The following is a 19,976-nucleotide window of genomic DNA, read 5'->3' as shown; positions in this document are numbered from 1 at the left end:
AACATGACGCCATTTAAACTACAGGGACATAACATGACGCAATTACAACTACAGGGACATAACATGAAGCCATTTAAACTACAGTGAATTAACATGACGCCATTTAAACTACAGGGAAATAACATGAAGCCATTTTAACTACAGGGACATAACATGAAGCCGTTTTAACTACAGGGACATAACATGACGCTATTTAAACTACAGGGACATAACATGAAGCCATTTTAACTACAGGGACATAACATGAAGCCGTTTTAACAACAGGGACATAACATGATGTCATTTAAACTACAGTGACATAACATGAATCCATTTTAACTACAGGGACATAACATTACGCCATTTAAACTACAGGGACATAACATGAAGCCATTTTAACTACAGGACATAACATGACGCCATTTAAACTACAGGGATATAACGTGACGCCATTTTAAGTACAGGACCATAACATGAAATCATTTAAAATACAGGGACATAACATGAAGCTATTTTAACTACAGGGGCATAATATGAAGCCATTTAAAGTACCGGAACATAGTATGAAGCTATTTAAACTACAGGAACATAACATGAAGCCATTTAAACAACAGTGACATAACATCAATTCGTTTTAATTACAGGTACATAACATGACGTCATTTAAACTACAGTGACATAAAATGAAGCCATTTTAACTACAGGGACATAACATGAAGCCGTTTTAACTACAGGGACATAACATGAAGCCATTTAAACTACAGTGACATAACATGAAGCCGTTTTAACTACAGGGACATAACATGACGCCATTTTAACTACAGGGACATAACATGAAGCCGTTTTAACTACAGGGACATAACATGGCGCCATTTAAACTACAGAGACAAATATGACGCCATTTAAACTACAGGGACATAACATGACGCCATTTAAACTACAGGGACATAACATGCCGCCATTAAAACTACAGGGACATAACATGACGCCATTTAAACTACAGGGACATAACATGACGCTATTTAAACTACAGGGGAATAACATGACATCATTTAAACTACAGTGACATAACATGAAGCCGTTTTAACTAGAGGGAAATAACATGAAGCCGTTTTAACTACAGGGACATAGCATGACGCCATTTAAACTACAGGGATATAACGTCACGCCTTTTAAAATACAGGACCATAACATGAAATCTTTTAACATACAGGGACATAAAATGAAGCCATTTTAAAAACAAGGGCATACCATGAAGCCATTTAAAGTACCGGAAAATAACATGAAGCCATTTAAACTACAGTGACATAACATGAAGCCATTTAAACAACAGTGACATAACATGAAGCCTGTTTAAACTACAGGGACATAACATGAAGCCGTTTTAATTACAGGGACATTTCATGATGTCATTTAAACTACAGTGACATAACATGAAGCCATTTTAACTACAGGGAAATAACATGACGCCATTTTAACTACAGGGACATAACATGAAGCCGTTTTAACTACATGGACATAACATGACGCCATTCAAACCACAGGGACATAACATGACGCCATTTAAACTACAGGGACATAACATGACGCCATTTAAACTACAGGGACATAACATGACGCAATTTATAGTATAGGGACATAACATGACGCCATTTAAACTACAGGGACATAACATGACGCCATTTAAACTACATGGGCATAACATGACGCCATTTAAAGTATAGGGGCATAACATGAGGTCATTTGAACAACAGGGACATGAATATTTCATGGAAATCATCTTTAAACTCACTGACAATATCAATTTCGTTAAATGAAAATGTATCAGGAAGTCAAGTAGCACTTTAATGAAACCTTTATTACACATTTTGAAAACACGTTTTGCAACAGAAGTTATATTAACAAAAAAGGAAAAAAAAAATTCTTTTTAATCAGATAACACAGACTCGTTCTAATAAAAAACATCGATTTTAAACTTTCCAAATTCTTGTCTCTCATTGTATGCATTTAGAAATCCTGACAGTCATTAAAAAACAAGCGATAATGCACACCCCTTTCAACTCCTAACCGAGGTAATCACATGTCCCTATCGTACAGGTAGACGGCCAGTCCGTAATTGGAAGTGGCCATATACGACAGGCGTCCCAGGTGGTCCTTCAGCTCCTTGATGACGTTAACCTTCTGGTCCAGGAAGTTGTCTTCTATGAAGTGGGTCAACTGAAGAGAAACGAGTAGTATAGGTTATGACGTGACATGGCGAACAACCATTAGGGAAACATGACGTTGTGGTTTAAAAAAAAACTGTGTTACACACAACACTAGTATAACCTTTTATCTGTTTTACCAAAACAGATGTCAGACACTGTTGACGGTATTCACTTAGATAATAATCTCATAATCATTGTTTTTGAAAGAGATGAGATTCAACCACAGGTGCTCGTCACATTGCCTGGATACAGTAATACATACTTATCTAATATTTTTTATTTTTTTATTTTTTTTTTTTATTATAATTATTTATTTATTTCGGTCAAGATAGTGAATACATGTCATTTAAAAAATTATTCCACAATTTTTCATGAAAGAAAATTAGTATAATATATAAATAAATAATTTATTTATATATTATACTAATTTTCTTTCATGAAAAATTGTGGAATAATTTTTTAAATGACATATAATCACTATTTTGACCAAAATAAATAATATAAAAAAATATTAAAAAAAATAATAAAAAAATGTATTATTGTATCCAGGCAATGTGACGAGCACCTTTGGATTCAACCCTACCACACCCCACATATACTCACGTGTGGGTCGTTTATTTTCCTAGCCCGGGTGTGCATCTTCTCGTTGCGATAATAAAGGTCGTTCTCGATCCTTAGGGCGTGGCCCAGGGATTCCCTAACTAAGTCCTCCTCTTCCACAAATGTGAAGATTTCAGGATGCTGAAAAATAAAACGGGTGTTCATTAGGTTTTTGGTTTCCATGGCGAGTGCGGACATTCGCTCGTGTAGGTTTAAATTCGCACGGCCATGTTCAGGGACTCCTTTACCAAGCCCTCTTCATCCACGAGTGTAAAGCTATTTTAGAGGATGATAAAAAAACATTGATGCTGTATATACATTTATCTAGACAAGAACACGGTATACATGAAATTGTAAAGATCCAAGGTGACACACGTCGGCCGATTGAAAAGGGGCCGGGGATTACGGGAGGAGCACACACAAAACGAATCAGAGTTTAATCTTTCGATTGCCTAAGGTTTTATTTTTTGTTAAAATGTTGTCTGTTAATTCAAAATGGAATAACAGTACATCATGGCTATCATGAGAATGGCATTGGTTAAAGCAATGAAACCGTTGTAATTTCTTTGAGTTGTCACAGAGATATTATGATTTCAAAACAGAAATTCATCTTACCTCAATATCCCTGAATTCATGGTATCCTCCCCGCTTGTTGACGTACGTAAGAAGCGAATTAGCGTTCTTCATTTCTCGGTCCGAGGCCTTCCGAAAGTAGCTGGAAAATCCCGGAAGCGCCACATCGCTGCGGTCAAAATAATTTGCCTGAAATATTTGTAAACCTTACATTTTAACAAAGAATTCAAAACAATAAGTAATATTGGCATACAACTAAAGGGCTACTAGCTTAAAACATAATTATATAATGAAAAAGAGAAAACAAATGCAGAAAATGAGTCCGGGTCATCTAAGTCAGTAGTTGGGAACCTTATCCATTACAGAGATGATTTATAATCGTGGAGTGTTTTATGTCATATACAAACATAAGTTATTGTGGTGGAATTCATAACCATTGGTAACACAGAAGTGTCGACGTCTAATTTTCTTTGCTCCACCGATCGGTAATTGAGCTGGCGAGAGGCGATTTTATAACCTGGAATTTTTCGGTCTTAAGCTTCTGAACAAGTCTCCCAGTTTGAACATGTCGAGACCTCTTGAATTTGCTAATTGGTTTAAAAACTTGACATTTTGAAGTAGTAGGAAGATGATATGAAGTACTATCTTGATGATTACGAATGGGCGGAGTAAGTGTCGCCGGAAAGATGAAATTCTTAATGATTATAAGTTGTACTCTTAGACCAAATGAAGTTTTAATAATTTATATATGTAGCGTTTATTTTTTCATTGATATGTGAATAAGATGTAAAACAACTGTAAAAGTATCTAGGAGTGACCCTTTAAAAGCAGTCAGTAGCTTGCTGGGCTTAGAGTCTCTGCAGAAAAGTAATCACTTTTAATTGTAACAAATAGATTGGTGTGCAATTTGACCGATAAAGAAAAGTTAGGATTGTGTAATTGTTTGATAATCTATTGCATAGCTTAAAGTTGAACATCACATGCACGTATAAGAACCATGGTTTGTGAACTTTCCAGAGTGCACTCGTACATATTACTAGCGGATTCAGGGGGAACCTCTAACATTCGTCCAAGTTTACTTTTAATGTCAATATCGAAGAAAAAAAATGAATACCACTCAAAATGGACCATTACTGACTAAAAATCTTAAAATTCTATTATTATTATATTATCTTTTATTACTATTATTATTTATTTTATTATTATTATTATCATTTTTTTTATGGGGGGGGGGACTCCCAAACAACACTGCCAACATATTTAACCATATAAATTTCGGTTATGAGAGGGTCGCATGTCAAAAACGTTGCGCCTAAAAGTTACGCCGACTCTAACGTCGCTTCCTGGGTTCGCCACTGCATATTAATATCAATAGCTTGCAAGTGGCTCGAAAGTAACTGAAACGTCCTTCTTTCGTAATCCCCCCCCCCCTCCTGGTCAATAAATATACCCAATACAAAAATTAACTATAACAAAATGACAAATTGTAGGCATCTGTCATGTAAAAGAAACTTACATAAAGGCCCGCATTAGTTCAAATTATTATGTTTGAAATGATATATGCATATGGACAAGACTTTAAGAATGTTAATTTAAATTACATATATATATATATATATATATATATATATATATATATATATATATATATATATATATATATATATATATATATATATATATATATATATATATATATATGTAAACCTAACCGCGTACATTAACTGAGATCATTTTCTCAAGAGAAAGTAATTGAACATAAAGTCTATATTGTGATACAAAAAATGTTTCCCGTCACATATCGCTTGCGAATGTTCGCGCCAAGTTGAACGAGCCCTGGACAACACTTTAAATTAGCTCCACTTAGTTGAGTTACTTGATATATTGTCATATTTAAACAACCTCAACAACTTCTTTATGACTTTAACATTTTTGTTGAGAATTATGAAATGTTAAAATATTTACACAGAACACATTTCTCTGCCTTAAACATTTCATAGCAGATTTATCTAAAGGGTAAGCGCATTTGAATATACAGGTTGTGTAGGTGTTGACCGCTGCTTTAATGAGCAACGCGGTTCTCCGGGAGGGTTGGGGCGCTATCAGCTAGTAGTATGCACTGATTCACGATACAGAACCGGATAGGTCTTACCCATGCTACAGAGCCTCCCATCCGCGAGGGGGCTATCAACAGCCCAATAGTGCCGTAAAATAAATCTAGCATTCACTTACCATATAAAGGTACTGGTAGCTGGCACTGAGGTGGCTTGTCACCAGGGTCTTGGAGATGATTCTGTTAACTGTGTCGTCCCAGTTAAACTTGACAGGAGAAACTGAAATATGGTGTCAACATGGAAATAATTATAATGTACGCTGGCTACTTTCATAAATGTCGCGAAAACAACAAATTAGACACAAATTAGTATTTAACTATTGGTGGAAGTAGTGTACACAAAGCGAAACCCTTGATGCCTAGTAGCCCAGATGCCAAAACCTAGAACTAAATACGTGGCACAGAAGCGAAACCCTAGAACAAAATACGTGTCCCAGAAGCGAAACCCTAGATCTAAATACGTGACCCAGAAGCAGGTGACAACGCTTGTTCTTATTTTGGAGTTGGCTTAGGGACATACCCCGCTATAAATTTAACCAGAATGATGGGTCTTGATTCAAATGCGAACTATTTAATACGTTTCATATCAATAAAATAGATTGGCTTTGAGTTATCCCCAATATATGAAGTTTCTGCACGACTACGTCGCCAACAGAGCTGTGACAAATATTGGACTAACAGACCAGCTATAAATGGAACTGAAAGATGTTATGCAGTTTCCCTGGTAACAGATCATTCTTTTTAAAACATGATATCATCGCAAATGCAGTCATCTTAGACAGACTATTAGGGTAGATTACCTGCCACTACAATACATTCAACCAGGACACTGAGGTGGATTTGGATTGCGACAATTTACAACTTTTCTATATCAATATTTACCTTCTCGGCGAAGGTGAATTTTTTGGTAAAAAAAATGGATCTTCTCACCGGATACTCTTGTTCCCCCCACAACATAAGACCATACACTCGTGATACATATGATGTTTTTAAAGCTGCACTCTCATAGATTTACCGTTTTTACAACTTTTTTATTTTTTGTCTTGGGTGGAGCAAATTTTTGCGTTAATATCTGCAAACCAATGAAAAGGATTACTGACAAAAGATCAGAGCGCAGATTTGCATATTTCCGTTCGAAAATGAATGTATTATGGCTTAAACCATTACTAACGGTTGAAGAAAAATGCATTAAACATGATTTTTTGAACTTAAATATAAATATCAGCGATCTATTTTTTGTCAGCAGTCTTTATATGACTGGTTTCCATAGATTTTCGTAAAAATTGGCTCGTTCCAAGACAAAAAATAAAAAAAGTTGTCAAAACGTTCTATCTGTGAGAGTGCAGCTTTAAATAAGTACATATATGTTTGAACTACATTTATCATATAATCTGGCTTACAGTGGATTGTAAAGCGTGTTATACACAAGTAAATAACATAACAGTATATTAAAGCTATTTGCATTTTAAATCTCATACCATATCTCTCGTCATCCTTAGTTTTGTACTTCCGTATTGCGCGCGCACGAATGTTCAGCTTCGAATCTTCGGTAGCACTTTGTGAGTGCACTCCCGGAACATCCGGTATCCACAGGACGGCCGCCGCCACTACCACCACGAGCACGAGTAACGAAAATGTTCCATTGCGTTCTTCCGCCATGTTGGATCGCGAAATAGCGTAAAAAGATTAGTTGATTTCGCGTTTTCGCTCATGTACTATGTTGGGTCATCCAATGTTTGTATAAGGTATGTTCTATATTTAGGACATTAAATTTATCATAAGTTCAATTGATAATAATGTATTGACGATATATTAGGTAAGAGTTCAGTATCAACGGGCAGTGTATCATATATGGGGTGTGTGTGTAGATAGTTCATCACTGATAGTCACATATAATCATTGTCGTCAAAATGAAAAACAAAAAAACAGGACAAATGTCGAGCAAAATCCTTTAATATTGACCCCGCCTCCACCGACCCGAAACAGGCTTGAGTGGGCTACAGGCGTTTAAGTGACAAAACACGCTCATATTTACCTCAAAATTGATATAAATCCTCAATTGACGAAGTTGTGGCAATTGGTCTGAAAAATTGCAAATTTAACACAATTCTTCAATACTCTGTTTATATATTCATTTTATACTTTGTTAAAATATATCTTACATTTGACTTCCATCGTGATAAAGTGTCAATAGCGATTGATACTCCTTAAAACGACTAGACAATTTGAAAGGGGCAATACGTATATGGACAAGTGTAGTGAGTGTAAGCGAGACAACTCGCACTCTTTGTTTTGAATGGGCACTAGGCCCAATTCAAGTGCCTTTTATGTCATTTTGTTTCAAAGTCATTTTGTTCAATCAGTGTGTTATATTCAGTTCCGTCCTAAGCGGTGATATCAGTCCTGCAATTAAGTTATGTTCTATTATATAAAATAATATCTCATATCCTATACAGTCCATCATGTTCGTTCCACTGTGCCACACAGGGTTCGTTCTGTCCTAAAAGAACTGTTGTCCGAAATTACAGTCCGTTTTGCCCGGCAACACGGTCAATTATGCCTTAAACAAGTTACATTACACGATAAAGTCAACAATGTCCTGAAAAGCGGTAATTGCTTCCCTATGGCAGTCTTTTCTGTCGTACAATGCGGTGTTTTTTTATGTACGATATTGTTCGTCCTGTCCGTATATATATATCGTGAGCTATGTTCAAACACAGTACCATATATCCGTATTTAAAAGACTTCGTTCTACCATACATCAGAGGCTGTCTGGTCTTAAACATAAACCAGTTCGTCTTACAACACATTATGTTCTGTCTTACAACGAAGTATATTTTCCCATACAACATGGTTTGCTCTGCCCATAATGATCCATTATATCCTAAAAGGTTTCAATTCATTTAACAGCATGGTTAAGTATATACTACAGGGTCAATTCCGTCATCCATTATGTCCAACAGGTTCCATTCCAACTCCAAACATCTTCCAATTCCATCCTACAGGGTCCATACAACATGGTAAATTATACATTACAACACCCATTCAATCTCACAACATGGTCCAATATATCGTACAGGGTCTAATTCATCCTACAATAATGTCCATTATGTCCTACAGGTCTGTTCCATCCTACAACGCGGTCCATTATGCCCTACAGGGTCTAATCCGTCCTACAACGTGGTCCATTATGCCCTACAGGGTCCGTTCCGTCCTACAACGCGGTCAAATATGCCCTACAGGGTCCGTTCCGTCCTACAACGCGGTCCAGTATGGCCTACAGGGTCCGTTCCGTCCTACAACGCGGTCCAGTATGCCCTACAGGGTCCGTTCCGTCCTACAACGCGGTCAAATATGCCCTACAGGGTCCGTTCCGTCCTACAACGCGGTCAAATTAATATGCCCTACAGGGTCCGTTCCGTCCTACAACGCGGTCAAATTAATATGCCCTACAGGGTCCGTTCCGTCCTACAACGCGGTCAAATATGCCCTACAGGGTCCGTTCCGTCTTACAACGTGGTCCGTTATGCCCTACAGGGTCCGTTCCGTCCTACAACATGGTAAATTATATCCTACAGGGTCCGTTCCGTCCTACGACATGGTAAATTATATTCTAAAGGCATCCATTCCTTCAAACAACATAGTTAATATACCCTATAAGTTCAATCTTACAACATGGTCGGTTATATCGTACTGGTTCTATTCTGTCTGACAACATGTTATAGAACATACTGCAAACAATCTTAATAATCAAAAGCCACTGGGCGTCGAGGCTTTCTTATTGCTTAAAAATTTACACAATATCTTCAAACTGACTTAGTTCATCAGGTGATGTCAACAAGCAGTGAACCAAACAATATCTAGTTTCTGTTTCTGACTTCAACTGCAGTATTAAACATTTATTGGTGGTTTTTATTAGTCACCTAGAAATGCAGGATATATTTTAAAGCCTAATAGGATATTTTTACCAAACAGTTATTAGTATTATTTGGCTCTGGCATTCTGGCCCACAGCTTTTATTTTGTTTGAAAAGCATGTTAGATTTATCCTTCAATGTTCTGTTTTCTTCAACCATTGAATTCAAGAAACAACAATCTGTACAGGATTTAACATTTTATTAATCAAATGAGAAATTGAGTGAAGTGAAAGTCAGGTTTAGTTCTTCCTTGAAAAAGGGTTGAACAACATTGGGTCCTCTAAATACTTGGCAGGTTTGTTCATGGAAGGTAGGAAGCCTGAAAAATACAAATATGTTAACCTTTAATGTGTGTGTGTGTGTGTGTGTGCGTGTGTGTGTGTGCGTGTGCGTGCGTGCGTGCGTGTGCTTCTGAGTGGACCTTGTTGTATGTAGCCTCACTGTCTGTCATAATGATAGTTTACATAAAAATCTTCCAGCCAGTGCAGCATACTTAATACTTATGATATATGACATTTATGGTTTGAAAAATGTTTTTTCTCATTCTCAAGAATGGCCTTGGGCCACCAGACATGTGAACTCTACCAGCGGTAGACAAAACCGCTTTTTAGACCCTTCTACCGCCCTACTGCTGTCCCGACAAAATCTACCGCAGACCAAACAACTTCATTGCATCTGCAGATGACTAAATATTATTACGACTCAAGTATTTTTAAGTTAAGAAAACAATTCAGGTGTCAACATTGAGATGCAATGATAAATAGGTCCCAGAGTGGTTTGAACACACAGCCCAACTTCTAGTATATTTGATATATAATGTACTACCAAGTAACAATATCATAAATTAGAATTGTTGTTTTTGAAGCCACACCTACTAAAAGTAATGTCTCCCCTTAAAAGGGAGCTTATTTAAAGAAAGATAATATTGAAAGAGGGGACAATAGTATGAACATTATTTTGAGAAATTTAAAATGTCATGATCCAAGTTTTAATGAATTTGAATATCTCCAAGTAGTTTTTCAGTAAGTGTCTGGTTGAAGTTAGCATTATAAAAAATGAACAAGGGGAGTGCAATCAAGTGCCCAGGAGTTATAATTCTTGCAAGGTGCACAACTTCACAATGGTATCTATCCATGTTCCAAGTTTCAATCAATTCCTTCAAGTACTTTTTGACTTCTGCTTTGGACAAAGTTTGGTTAAAAAAAATGAATAAGAATAGAAATAAGAACATGCTATTTTGATCAGTGATCAACCAAATTAAATTTTCATTTATGAGCTCTGTAGTATTGCACAATTTAGCATACAAAAATCACTTTACTCTATTTCAACCTGTCTTTTTTTAATATTTACAAATTTTTAATAAAGAAATGAATTACTTGTTAAATTCTTCAAGAATACAAGTACATGTATATCAAACATACCCATAAATCTCGAAATTCTGATTTCCCGTGCCAATTGCCTTTGCATAAATAGACAAAGCCCTGTGACATGACGTCCATAGATTCTCCCAGTATACGGGGAGATGAACTGACTGAGCAACTGAGGGTTCTGGAAATGAAAATGAGTCAACATTTTACAACAAGAATGAAAAATCATTTAAAGCTCTTTTATACACCCTCAAACTAGGATGTTGGATCCTTTCCCTGTGCATGAAAAATTATCTTTATATCTTACCTTTCTTTCCATTCTCATTGTTCAATATTTTTACTAATTATCTGACTTTTTATCTGATGTTTCTTGATATGTTAAATGTGAAAACCATAGAATTCAAGCTAAAACTAAAATAAAAACGAGCGCCTCAGAGCAAATGAACCTTTGTCTCTTGAGTTTCAGTCAATAAGGGCTATAAGAAAAAAACACTATTAAAACCAGAGTTATGGCCCTTGATGAACATGTGTGTATTGTCTCTGGCAACATGTGTGTATTGTCTCTGGCAACATGTGTGTATTGTCTCTGGCAACATGTGTGTATGGTCTCTGGCAACATGTGTGTATTGTCTCTGGCAACATGTGTGTATTGTCTCTGGCAACATGTGTGTATTGTCTCTGGCAACATGTGTGTATTGTCTCTGGCAACATGTGTGTATTGTCTCTGGCAACATGTGTGTATTGTCTCTGGCAACATGTGTGTATTGTCTCTGGCAACATGTGTGTAATGTCTCTGGCAACATGTGTGTATTGTCTCTGGCAACATGTGTGTATTGTCTCTGGCAACATGTGTGTATTGTCTCTGGCAACATGTGTGTATTGTCTCTGGCAACATGTGTGTATTGTCTCTGGCAACAGCAACATGTGTGTATTGTCTCTGGCAACATGTGTGTATTGTCTCTGGCAACATGTGTGTATGGTCTCTGGCAACATGTGTGTATTGTCTCTGGCAACATGTGTGTATTGTCTCTTGCAACATGTGTGTATTGTCTCTGGCAACATGTGTGTATTGTCTCTGGCAACATGTGTGTATTGTCTCTGGCAACATGTGTGTAATGTCTCTGGCAACATGTGTGTATTGTCTCTGGCAACATGTGTGTATTGTCTCTGGCAACATGTGTGTATTGTCTCTGGCAACATGTGTGTATTGTCTCTGGCAACATGTGTGTATTGTCTCTGGCAACATGTGTGTATTGTCTCTGGCAACATGTGTGTAATGTCTCTGGCAACATGTGTGTATTGTCTCTGGCAACATGTGTGTATTGTCTCTGGCAACATGTGTGTATTGTCTCTGGCAACATGTGTGTATTGTCTCTGGCAACATGTGTGTATTGTCTCTGGCAACAGCAACATGTGTGTATTGTCTCTGGCAACATGTGTGTATTGTCTCTGGCAACATGTGTGTATGGTCTCTGGCAACATGTGTGTATTGTCTCTGGCAACATGTGTGTATTGTCTCTTGCAACATGTGTGTATTGTCTCTGGCAACATGTGTGTATTGTCTCTGGCAACATGTGTGTATTGTCTCTGGCAACATGTGTGTAATGTCTCTGGCAACATGTGTGTATTGTCTCTGGCAACATGTGTGTATTGTCTCTGGCAACATGTGTGTATTGTCTCTGGCAACATGTGTGTATTGTCTCTGGCAACATGTGTGTATTGTCTCTGGCAACATGTGTGTATTGTCTCTGGCAACATGTGTGTAATGTCTCTGGCAACATGTGTGTATTGTCTCTGGCAACATGTGTGTATTGTCTCTGGCAACATGTGTGTATTGTCTCTGGCAACATGGGTGTATTGTCTCTGGCAACATGTGTGTATTGTCTCTGGCAACAGCAACATGTGTGTATTGTCTCTGGCAACATGTGTGTATTGTCTCTGGCAACATGTGTGTATTGTCTCTGGCAACATGTGTGTATTGTCTCTGGCAACATGTGTGTATTGTCTCTGGCAACATGTGTGTATTGTCTCTGGCAACATGTGTGTATTGTCTCTGGCAACATGTGTGTATTGTCTCTGGCAACATGTGTGTAATGTCTCTGGCAACATGTGTGTATTGTCTCTGGCAACATGTGTGTAATGTCTCTAACAACATGTGTGTATTGTCTCTGGCAACATGTGTGTATTGTCTCTGGCAACATGTGTGTATTGTCTCTGGCAACATGTGTGTATTGTCTCTGGCAACATGTGTACCAACTTTTATTTGAATATCTTGAACAGTTTTAGAGTTAAGGCAAAGTCAAAGTTTTTGCACAATGTATCCAAGGACATCACAGTACCTAAACAACTTAAACAAAAAAAAATTGGTTTGGTTAGGATTATATAAAAAAAACAGGTAGGGTAGGTAGGCTTTTTTTATTTCTTTTTTCTTAAATAAAGTAAGAGTGTTATTGTCATCGGTGGAGAATTGTGTTTAAGTAATCTTCTGTATCAAGCTTTAAAGGTTTTAAACTTCATATTATAACACACACTTAAATTTTGTTTACCAACTGAGCCTATTTCATAGGTAGGGACGGGTCACCCGAACCAAATGTTTTGTTTTTTTAGGCCTTAGAACAAAAAACAAAAATCATCTACATAAAAAGTGAATCAAGTTGTATCATTCTCATATACTATGACACATTGTAGGTGAGGGTTCCATGGGAACAAGAGTACCAGGGCATAAATCCAGATTTAATAGAGCCAAGGAGAAGGTTACCTTGTAATCAAGTTTGACGTCATATTCACAGAGAATACACTTCTTTCTTGGAGGCTGGAATGGATCTGGCATGTCCACGGGCTAGAAATAAATTTGTGTCTTAAAACATGCATTGATTGAAATATCAGTTTGTGAAGCAGAACTATAATGTACAAAAACTCCATCAAGGAAGTAACTTAAAATATGGTTAACAAAGAAATAGGCATTTATAGTTTAAGTTTAATACACAAGTGTTAGCAATAAAAATAACTTACTTGTAGATTTAAGAAATTAATACAATATTCAGATGAGTTGTAACATTAGTGTTGTTTCAATGATTATCATAAAAAATCGTTCAAAAAAAGGGTAAAAGTTGGAGACTTTCAATTGTGACTTTGTCAACATCGAGACATGAGAAAATCAATCTATAACTTTGACACCATATCCTTATTTCTCTGATTTATGAAAATGCCAGATTCAGATCCTACCATATCATCTTTGATTTCAGTACTGATATTCATCTGCTCGAGGACCGTGTTTAGTTTCTCAACGTTGAATTCGTCTACTTTCTCGGCATATCGTTCCAGTTCCCTCTGTTTCCGCCAGAATGTGTGGTTTGTGTATTTCTTCCATCGTCCTGGTTCCTTTTGTACTGCTTCTGGGCTGTTGGCTTCCACATGTTCCGGTCGGAGATCCTGGTTTGGATTTCGCACACTCCGCAAAAAACGTATCAAACCAGGTCCTACAAACAGATGATCAAATATAAAACGATAAACTTATGAAAAGTTGCTTGATTATTTTAATATTATCATTTGTTTACAAAAAACTTGAAAACTAGATCAACAATTTGTTGAAATATATTTTTCAAAAAACTTTCCTCATGTTATAATGTTGAAGAAGTTTCTAATATTCAGATTACACATGTAATCCACCCAAATGGCCGTCAACGAGTCTTTTGACGATTTTTTTTAACTATGGCAGACTCGAGACCACAGCCTGCACAGGGATACGTAATAAATGTCAAAATAATAAGAGTATCCCTGATCGCTAATTATTGTAGCTAATAAGACATGCTGATATCATTTCATAGAAAATTAAAATATCAAATCATTTTTGTAAAAAAGTACAACAATTTGTACAGCATTTAGTGACAAACTGCCTAGTTTCATATGACAACATTAGTCACTGACATGATGCAGTCTTTACAGTGGCATAGGCTTGATCATAGAAGAATAGATAACAGGCATTCTCTTCTGTACAGTGTACGAAATTCGGATTGGAATCCACTAGCCCATTGGGGCTACCAGATAGGGAATTTTACTAGCCCGAACCCAATTTCACTAGCCCAAACTTAAAACACTATAAAGTATTACACGTTCGAAATCATTTTTAAAGGTTTGAATACAATTCCGCAATAGTTCTGATCATCTAATTAAGCACGCTCATACAGTTTCAATAATTGTTCCCCAATCTGAACAATGCGTCAATAATAAATTATAGACACCAGTAGTCGAAATTAGCACAAGCCCGCAAGCCCTGTACTGGTAAAATGTCAAATTCTGAATTTTATATAGCAGGGCTTGTTCAAAAATTTGATGCCAAGCAATAGTATAATAATTCGGGCTTGTTGATCCAAAAGTCTAATTTCGATGACTGAGACATAACGTATAATAGTATAGTCATCAAAAGGTTAGTAACTAAAGTTTTCAAAAAGGTAATCATCAAAAGAGAGAAATATTTTCAGAACATATCATTTATTTAAAGTAAAGAATTATGCATGTACTATAAGTTTTGTTATTCAATGCATCCTTGTCATATCCGATATCCACCAGCAATTGTGCAATGACATGTTTCCCTTTTCAACTTTCAGTTTCACTTTCAAGTTTCGGAAGTTACAACAAAATGTTCCAATGTTTATATTCAGCTAAAACACGGTATTTGTCCACCTAAGTGTCTCACCAAGAATAAAATGGCGGCTTTCTTCTTTGGTGTCCTAGGCAGAATGCCTTTCACCATTTGCGCTCGTCTGTATACTGTTGCATGGGATAAGTTACTTTTGTTCTGTCTGCTTTCTCCATGACTGTCATTTTCATCAACTGTGTTAACAATTGGAATTGTAGGAGACTTAAGTTTAATTCGCATTCTCCAGGCTTGTGTTCGCTTCACAGCTTTTTTCTTTTTTTCTTCCAGAGCCGGTTTCTTACTCTTTTTAACACCAGGATCTTCAGAAGAACATGTTGTTTTCATCTTTTTTCTCTGTCTGTATCTTTTCATTTCTTTAGCTTTTTTCTTTCTTAAGGAGGCTTTTAATTCAGGATCTGAATTGGCCATGAGTTTCACTTTCATTCGAGCTTCCTTCTTTCTTTCTGTGTCTTTCTTTTTGATTTCAGAATATTTTGTGGAGTTTTCTGTTTTCTGACGCATTCTCCATGCCTTGACTTTCAGCCTGTTTTTCTCCTTTTGCTTCTTTTCTATGTCTTCATTCTTTTCAGCATTCATTTCAGCATTTTTTTCAAGTTTCCGGGATCGCAGTGATGATTTTCGGCTCTCTTCTGTAAAAAGACATTCTGAATATTAATTAACCTTAAACGGTTGGGTTCAATGTATACCTTAGAATATTAATATATATGGTATATAAATCTTCATATAAAGACAGGTTTTGTGAAAAGAAAAACCTCAAAAGGTATAAATGTCCCTATATGGTTCAATTGTATTGTTTCTGTTCATAAAAATGTTTTTTGAACATACTTACAGTAGACTTATAAACAAGTGGCCGTATTTTGTAGAGTCTGTAACCTGAGTACAAGTACAAATCAAATATTACTTAAGCTTCAATTCTGTACATTTAACAAGTATCCACTGTGTCTGTGATCTGTATATTATAACACTGATTGTATTCATTGGCATACACGCCAATCTTTATGTAAAAATATTTCATCTCGGCTCCGTAATAGGCTACACAAAATGAAATTGTGTGTCATACTGTCATAGGATTTCCATTAAACAACCTGTTAAGACCATTTTAGTTTGTTATATGTTGGGCATGGCAATTTCAACAAATAAGCATCACAACATGTGCATTTCATGTGGACAATTGCATTAATTCAGGGCATCATGTACAGACATATGGTTTTGGTTACGGACCCTACGTAACATAGCATGGACTGTTTAGATAAGGATAATACATACCTAGAGCATCACTGGAACCAACACCTTTAGTGTTTTCCATTTGAAAGGACTTCTTGCTGGAATCTGACCGACTATTAACCAAAATAAGCCATTTTCTTAGCTGATTCCATCATTACAGCTGGACTGTTGTATTTCTTAGAAAGGCGGTTGTTTTGGATGATGCAATAATTCATCACAAATATTGTTGCATCAGCCATTTTATTGGTATTTTCCAATAGTTAAAAGATGATGCAATATTGCACAATAAAAAAATTGCTTTTACCATGAAAAAATATAAGGAAATATGCTATTGAAAACAATGGAAATTTCAAATCAAAATTTGAAGGCAGATTTTGTAGTGTCCGTAACATTAAATATGTAAAAAAATGCAACTTAAAATCAAAATATTCCAAAAATATTTCAGCCATTAAACATACTCATACAGAGGTTTTTATTTGTGGAATGCCACATTTCTGTCATTAATACATATGTGGATACAAACCCATGGTTACGGACTCTACAGATTTTTTAACCCTGAAAATCTTACAGGTGAACCTCCTTCTTTTTAAGAATGTGAATCATGAATGCCCAAAGCAACAAAAAATTGGAAGTTTGATTAAAAATCAGTCTTACAAAACAGTTATCACTTGTAAATGGGTGAATTTTCAATGTTTTTCATGCATATAACAAGGGATACTTATTGTGATTTGGAAAAATTGGCAAAAGCACCACTTTATGTTAATAAGTCATATTTTCTGTAATAATTTGTCTATTTTCTTGATTTACCCACCAAAATTTATCACTTGAAATTTTCTATAAGCTGAGGTAATGCATTTTTTCCAAATCATCATGCAAAATAGATATATAACAGTTTGAATATATAAAAAAATCAAATGAGACAGCATAACGCTTGAAAATGGCCATTTTTGGGATATGTTTTTTGCTGTTACTCGAATACAAATTGATATTTTCACTTGAAATTTGGAGGCCAGCAGGAGTGGACTAGGTTACATGCTTTGGCTGCAAAGAATTAAGTTTGAAATCACACACTTTCCTTCAATCTATGTATAACAACCAAAAAATATAAAATGGACAAATACCGTGTTTTAGCCGATTGCCAATATTCTTATAATTGTTCTTTAAAATAAATGGCAAAGCAATTCAAAGTTGTTAAATAGAACCTTACTGCACTGTACACTGACAACGAGTTAACTTTGTCCAACAGTTCTCCGTTCACTTTGATTGAATTTGTCAGGAAGTAAACAGGCACCTGGGACCTGTTTCTTGCGCATTTACTTTTTGTAGAATGATTATTTTCTGTCCGCATTAAAAACTTAACTATCTTTCTATTTATTTTAGCTAATAAATAAAATATATTTAAACGAAATAAATAAAATATCAATGTTCATATTGCTACTTTAGCATTGTTGATTTTCATAGCCATCGTAGTTGTCGAAAACTGCCGACGTTATCTGTTAATTTACATAATGGGCAGAGTTATTGACGTCATAGAGTTTGACTGCTGCTACACACAGCTACTGGTTAGAAACTGATCGATAATTAGTTGTCACTTCGGGCGTTAATTAATTTTGACATGTGTTTATATTCATTGATTAAATAAACAAATATTCAGCACATGGCTTGAGCCCTGAATCGCAGAGCAATTAGCTTTTTATCATCGTAAATTTCGGCGAATTCAAGGCGACTTAGTCGCTCCAGTCGCCTTGAAAGACCCATTTTTAATTAATAAGGCTTTGCGTATAAAAACATGATGCGTTACGCGTTGTGTAATTAACATGTTTGTTTTTTTAAATCACATAAGGAAAAAACGGTAGCGCGGTCGGGCTAGTTTCTATGGAAAATCAGTAGCCACAGCTGTCTTTGGTGGCCTCGGGCCATCGGGCTACCGCGAATTTCGAACACTGTATGTACAAAATAACGCATAACCTAATAGCAATCCCTATCTCTGGCTACCTTATCCCACTGACAAGACCATCTCGGCATTATCACAGCTCCTCTTACAGATTAATATCTGCCACCACCGACTACTACAAATTCTCTTTCTTCCCAAGAGCTGTCTTCCATTGCAAAACCTCCCACCGAACGTAGTGGCCCTACCCTGGAGCAGTTCAATCAGGCTGTCTGCAAGAATGAACATGTCCCGCCATAGGGAGTTATCAAAACTCTTTACTTTTTAAACCTAATCTGTACCTGCTTATTTTAACTTAGTTTTTATAAGAACTGTTACCTTCACAACTTTTACTAACATACTTGCATCTAGTCCAAATAATTGTACGTTGGCGGATTTTTTTTTAGATTTTTGATATGGCAAATCCTTCACGTACAAATTGTTTAGTATCAAAAGTGGGTAGTTGTTCCGATCAGGATTCCGGGTTAAAGCATATAGAATCTATAAAATATCATAAAAACAAGAAATATTACCAGATAATGTTATTTTATATTAGTTCCGTACACAAAAAATAAATATCCAACTTATATTTATGAGTTTGACGGCTTTTTTTCATTTCATTCTGTCAAAACATAACGATATATACATGAAGGGCACCTGCAAGGCTTCAGGGCACAGTTTTAAATCGCTTGGAACATTTCGGCCATGGCCGAGTTGTTTCGATTGTATAACGAGGTCTATCTCGAAGCTTTGTCGGAGGAGGCCGAGTTATTACGATTGTATCGAGTTGTTCCCCTTCGCATAATTGTTTTCTGTGTCAGTCAACTTTCGTTTTATTGGAAAGGTAAACAACTTGTTTTAATGCATTAAATGCTTGTTTAGTGCAAAATTACATCTCACTTACATGGTAAAATATGAATATAACTCTTTATGATCAATTTCAACCATAAAATACTTCACTTAAAACAATTTCAATATTTTCAAAACACCCCCGTTTTTTGCACATTCCCGTTTAGACGTTAGGGATTGGAAGAATCCCGTATAACACGTCTATTATTTTAGACTAACTTGCATCTTGACAGATACCCCACCCACCACGATTGCATATGGGTAATTTTCTTTGTAGACGGTTATCATGAATTGCTAATAACTAGAATTGTATCTAAAATGTAAACTCCTATCTATTGTTTTCTAAAATACAGGATATTTACCATAATTTAATCTCTGAAAAGCTGACAACTTTGAAAATGTCAATTTGCCTTTGTGGACCATGGAGGCTGCCATTTTGTTTTTAGGTTACACACCACTATTAACTGAAGATCTCAGGTACGGCCATTCGGAACTCCTCGGCCATTTTTTTTAAAAACAACCTCGGATGTAGACTGGTACCCTTCGTTACTTTTTGAG

At 36.1% G+C, this 19,976-nt stretch overlaps 3 protein-coding genes across 3 annotated transcripts; all 3 read right to left on the bottom strand.

Moving 5' to 3' along the window:
• Positions 1-1,901: 1,901 nt before the first annotated feature.
• Positions 1,902-7,274, bottom strand: LOC128212395 (ferritin light chain-like). The gene is made up of 5 exons (XM_052917834.1): positions 6,951-7,274; positions 5,592-5,692; positions 3,402-3,548; positions 2,790-2,927; positions 1,902-2,196 (listed from the first exon to the last, which is right to left on the bottom strand). The coding sequence occupies exons 1-5, from the start codon at positions 7,129-7,131 to the stop codon at positions 2,056-2,058; spliced, it is 708 nt and encodes a 235-aa protein (XP_052773794.1). The 5' UTR covers positions 7,132-7,274; the 3' UTR covers positions 1,902-2,055.
• Positions 7,275-9,572: 2,298 nt separating this feature from the next.
• LOC128211064 (28S ribosomal protein S18c, mitochondrial-like) lies at positions 9,573-19,908 on the bottom strand. Its single transcript, XM_052915466.1, has 5 exons — positions 19,781-19,908; positions 13,981-14,234; positions 13,514-13,594; positions 10,810-10,936; positions 9,573-9,707 (listed from the first exon to the last, which is right to left on the bottom strand). Exons 1-5 carry the CDS (start codon positions 19,851-19,853, stop codon positions 9,628-9,630), a joined length of 615 nt encoding a protein of 204 aa, XP_052771426.1. The 5' UTR covers positions 19,854-19,908; the 3' UTR covers positions 9,573-9,627.
• Positions 14,256-18,602, bottom strand: LOC128211063 (DNA ligase 1-like). Its single transcript, XM_052915465.1, has 2 exons — positions 16,682-18,602; positions 14,256-16,044 (listed from the first exon to the last, which is right to left on the bottom strand). The coding sequence occupies exons 1-2, from the start codon at positions 16,719-16,721 to the stop codon at positions 15,413-15,415; spliced, it is 672 nt and encodes a 223-aa protein (XP_052771425.1). The 5' UTR covers positions 16,722-18,602; the 3' UTR covers positions 14,256-15,412.
• Positions 19,909-19,976: the final 68 nt, after the last annotated feature.

Source organism: Mya arenaria, chromosome 12 (genome assembly GCF_026914265.1).
Source record: "Mya arenaria isolate MELC-2E11 chromosome 12, ASM2691426v1".
NCBI lineage: Eukaryota > Metazoa > Mollusca > Bivalvia > Myida > Myidae > Mya > Mya arenaria.
This window is presented reverse-complemented; position numbering and strand designations above follow the sequence as displayed.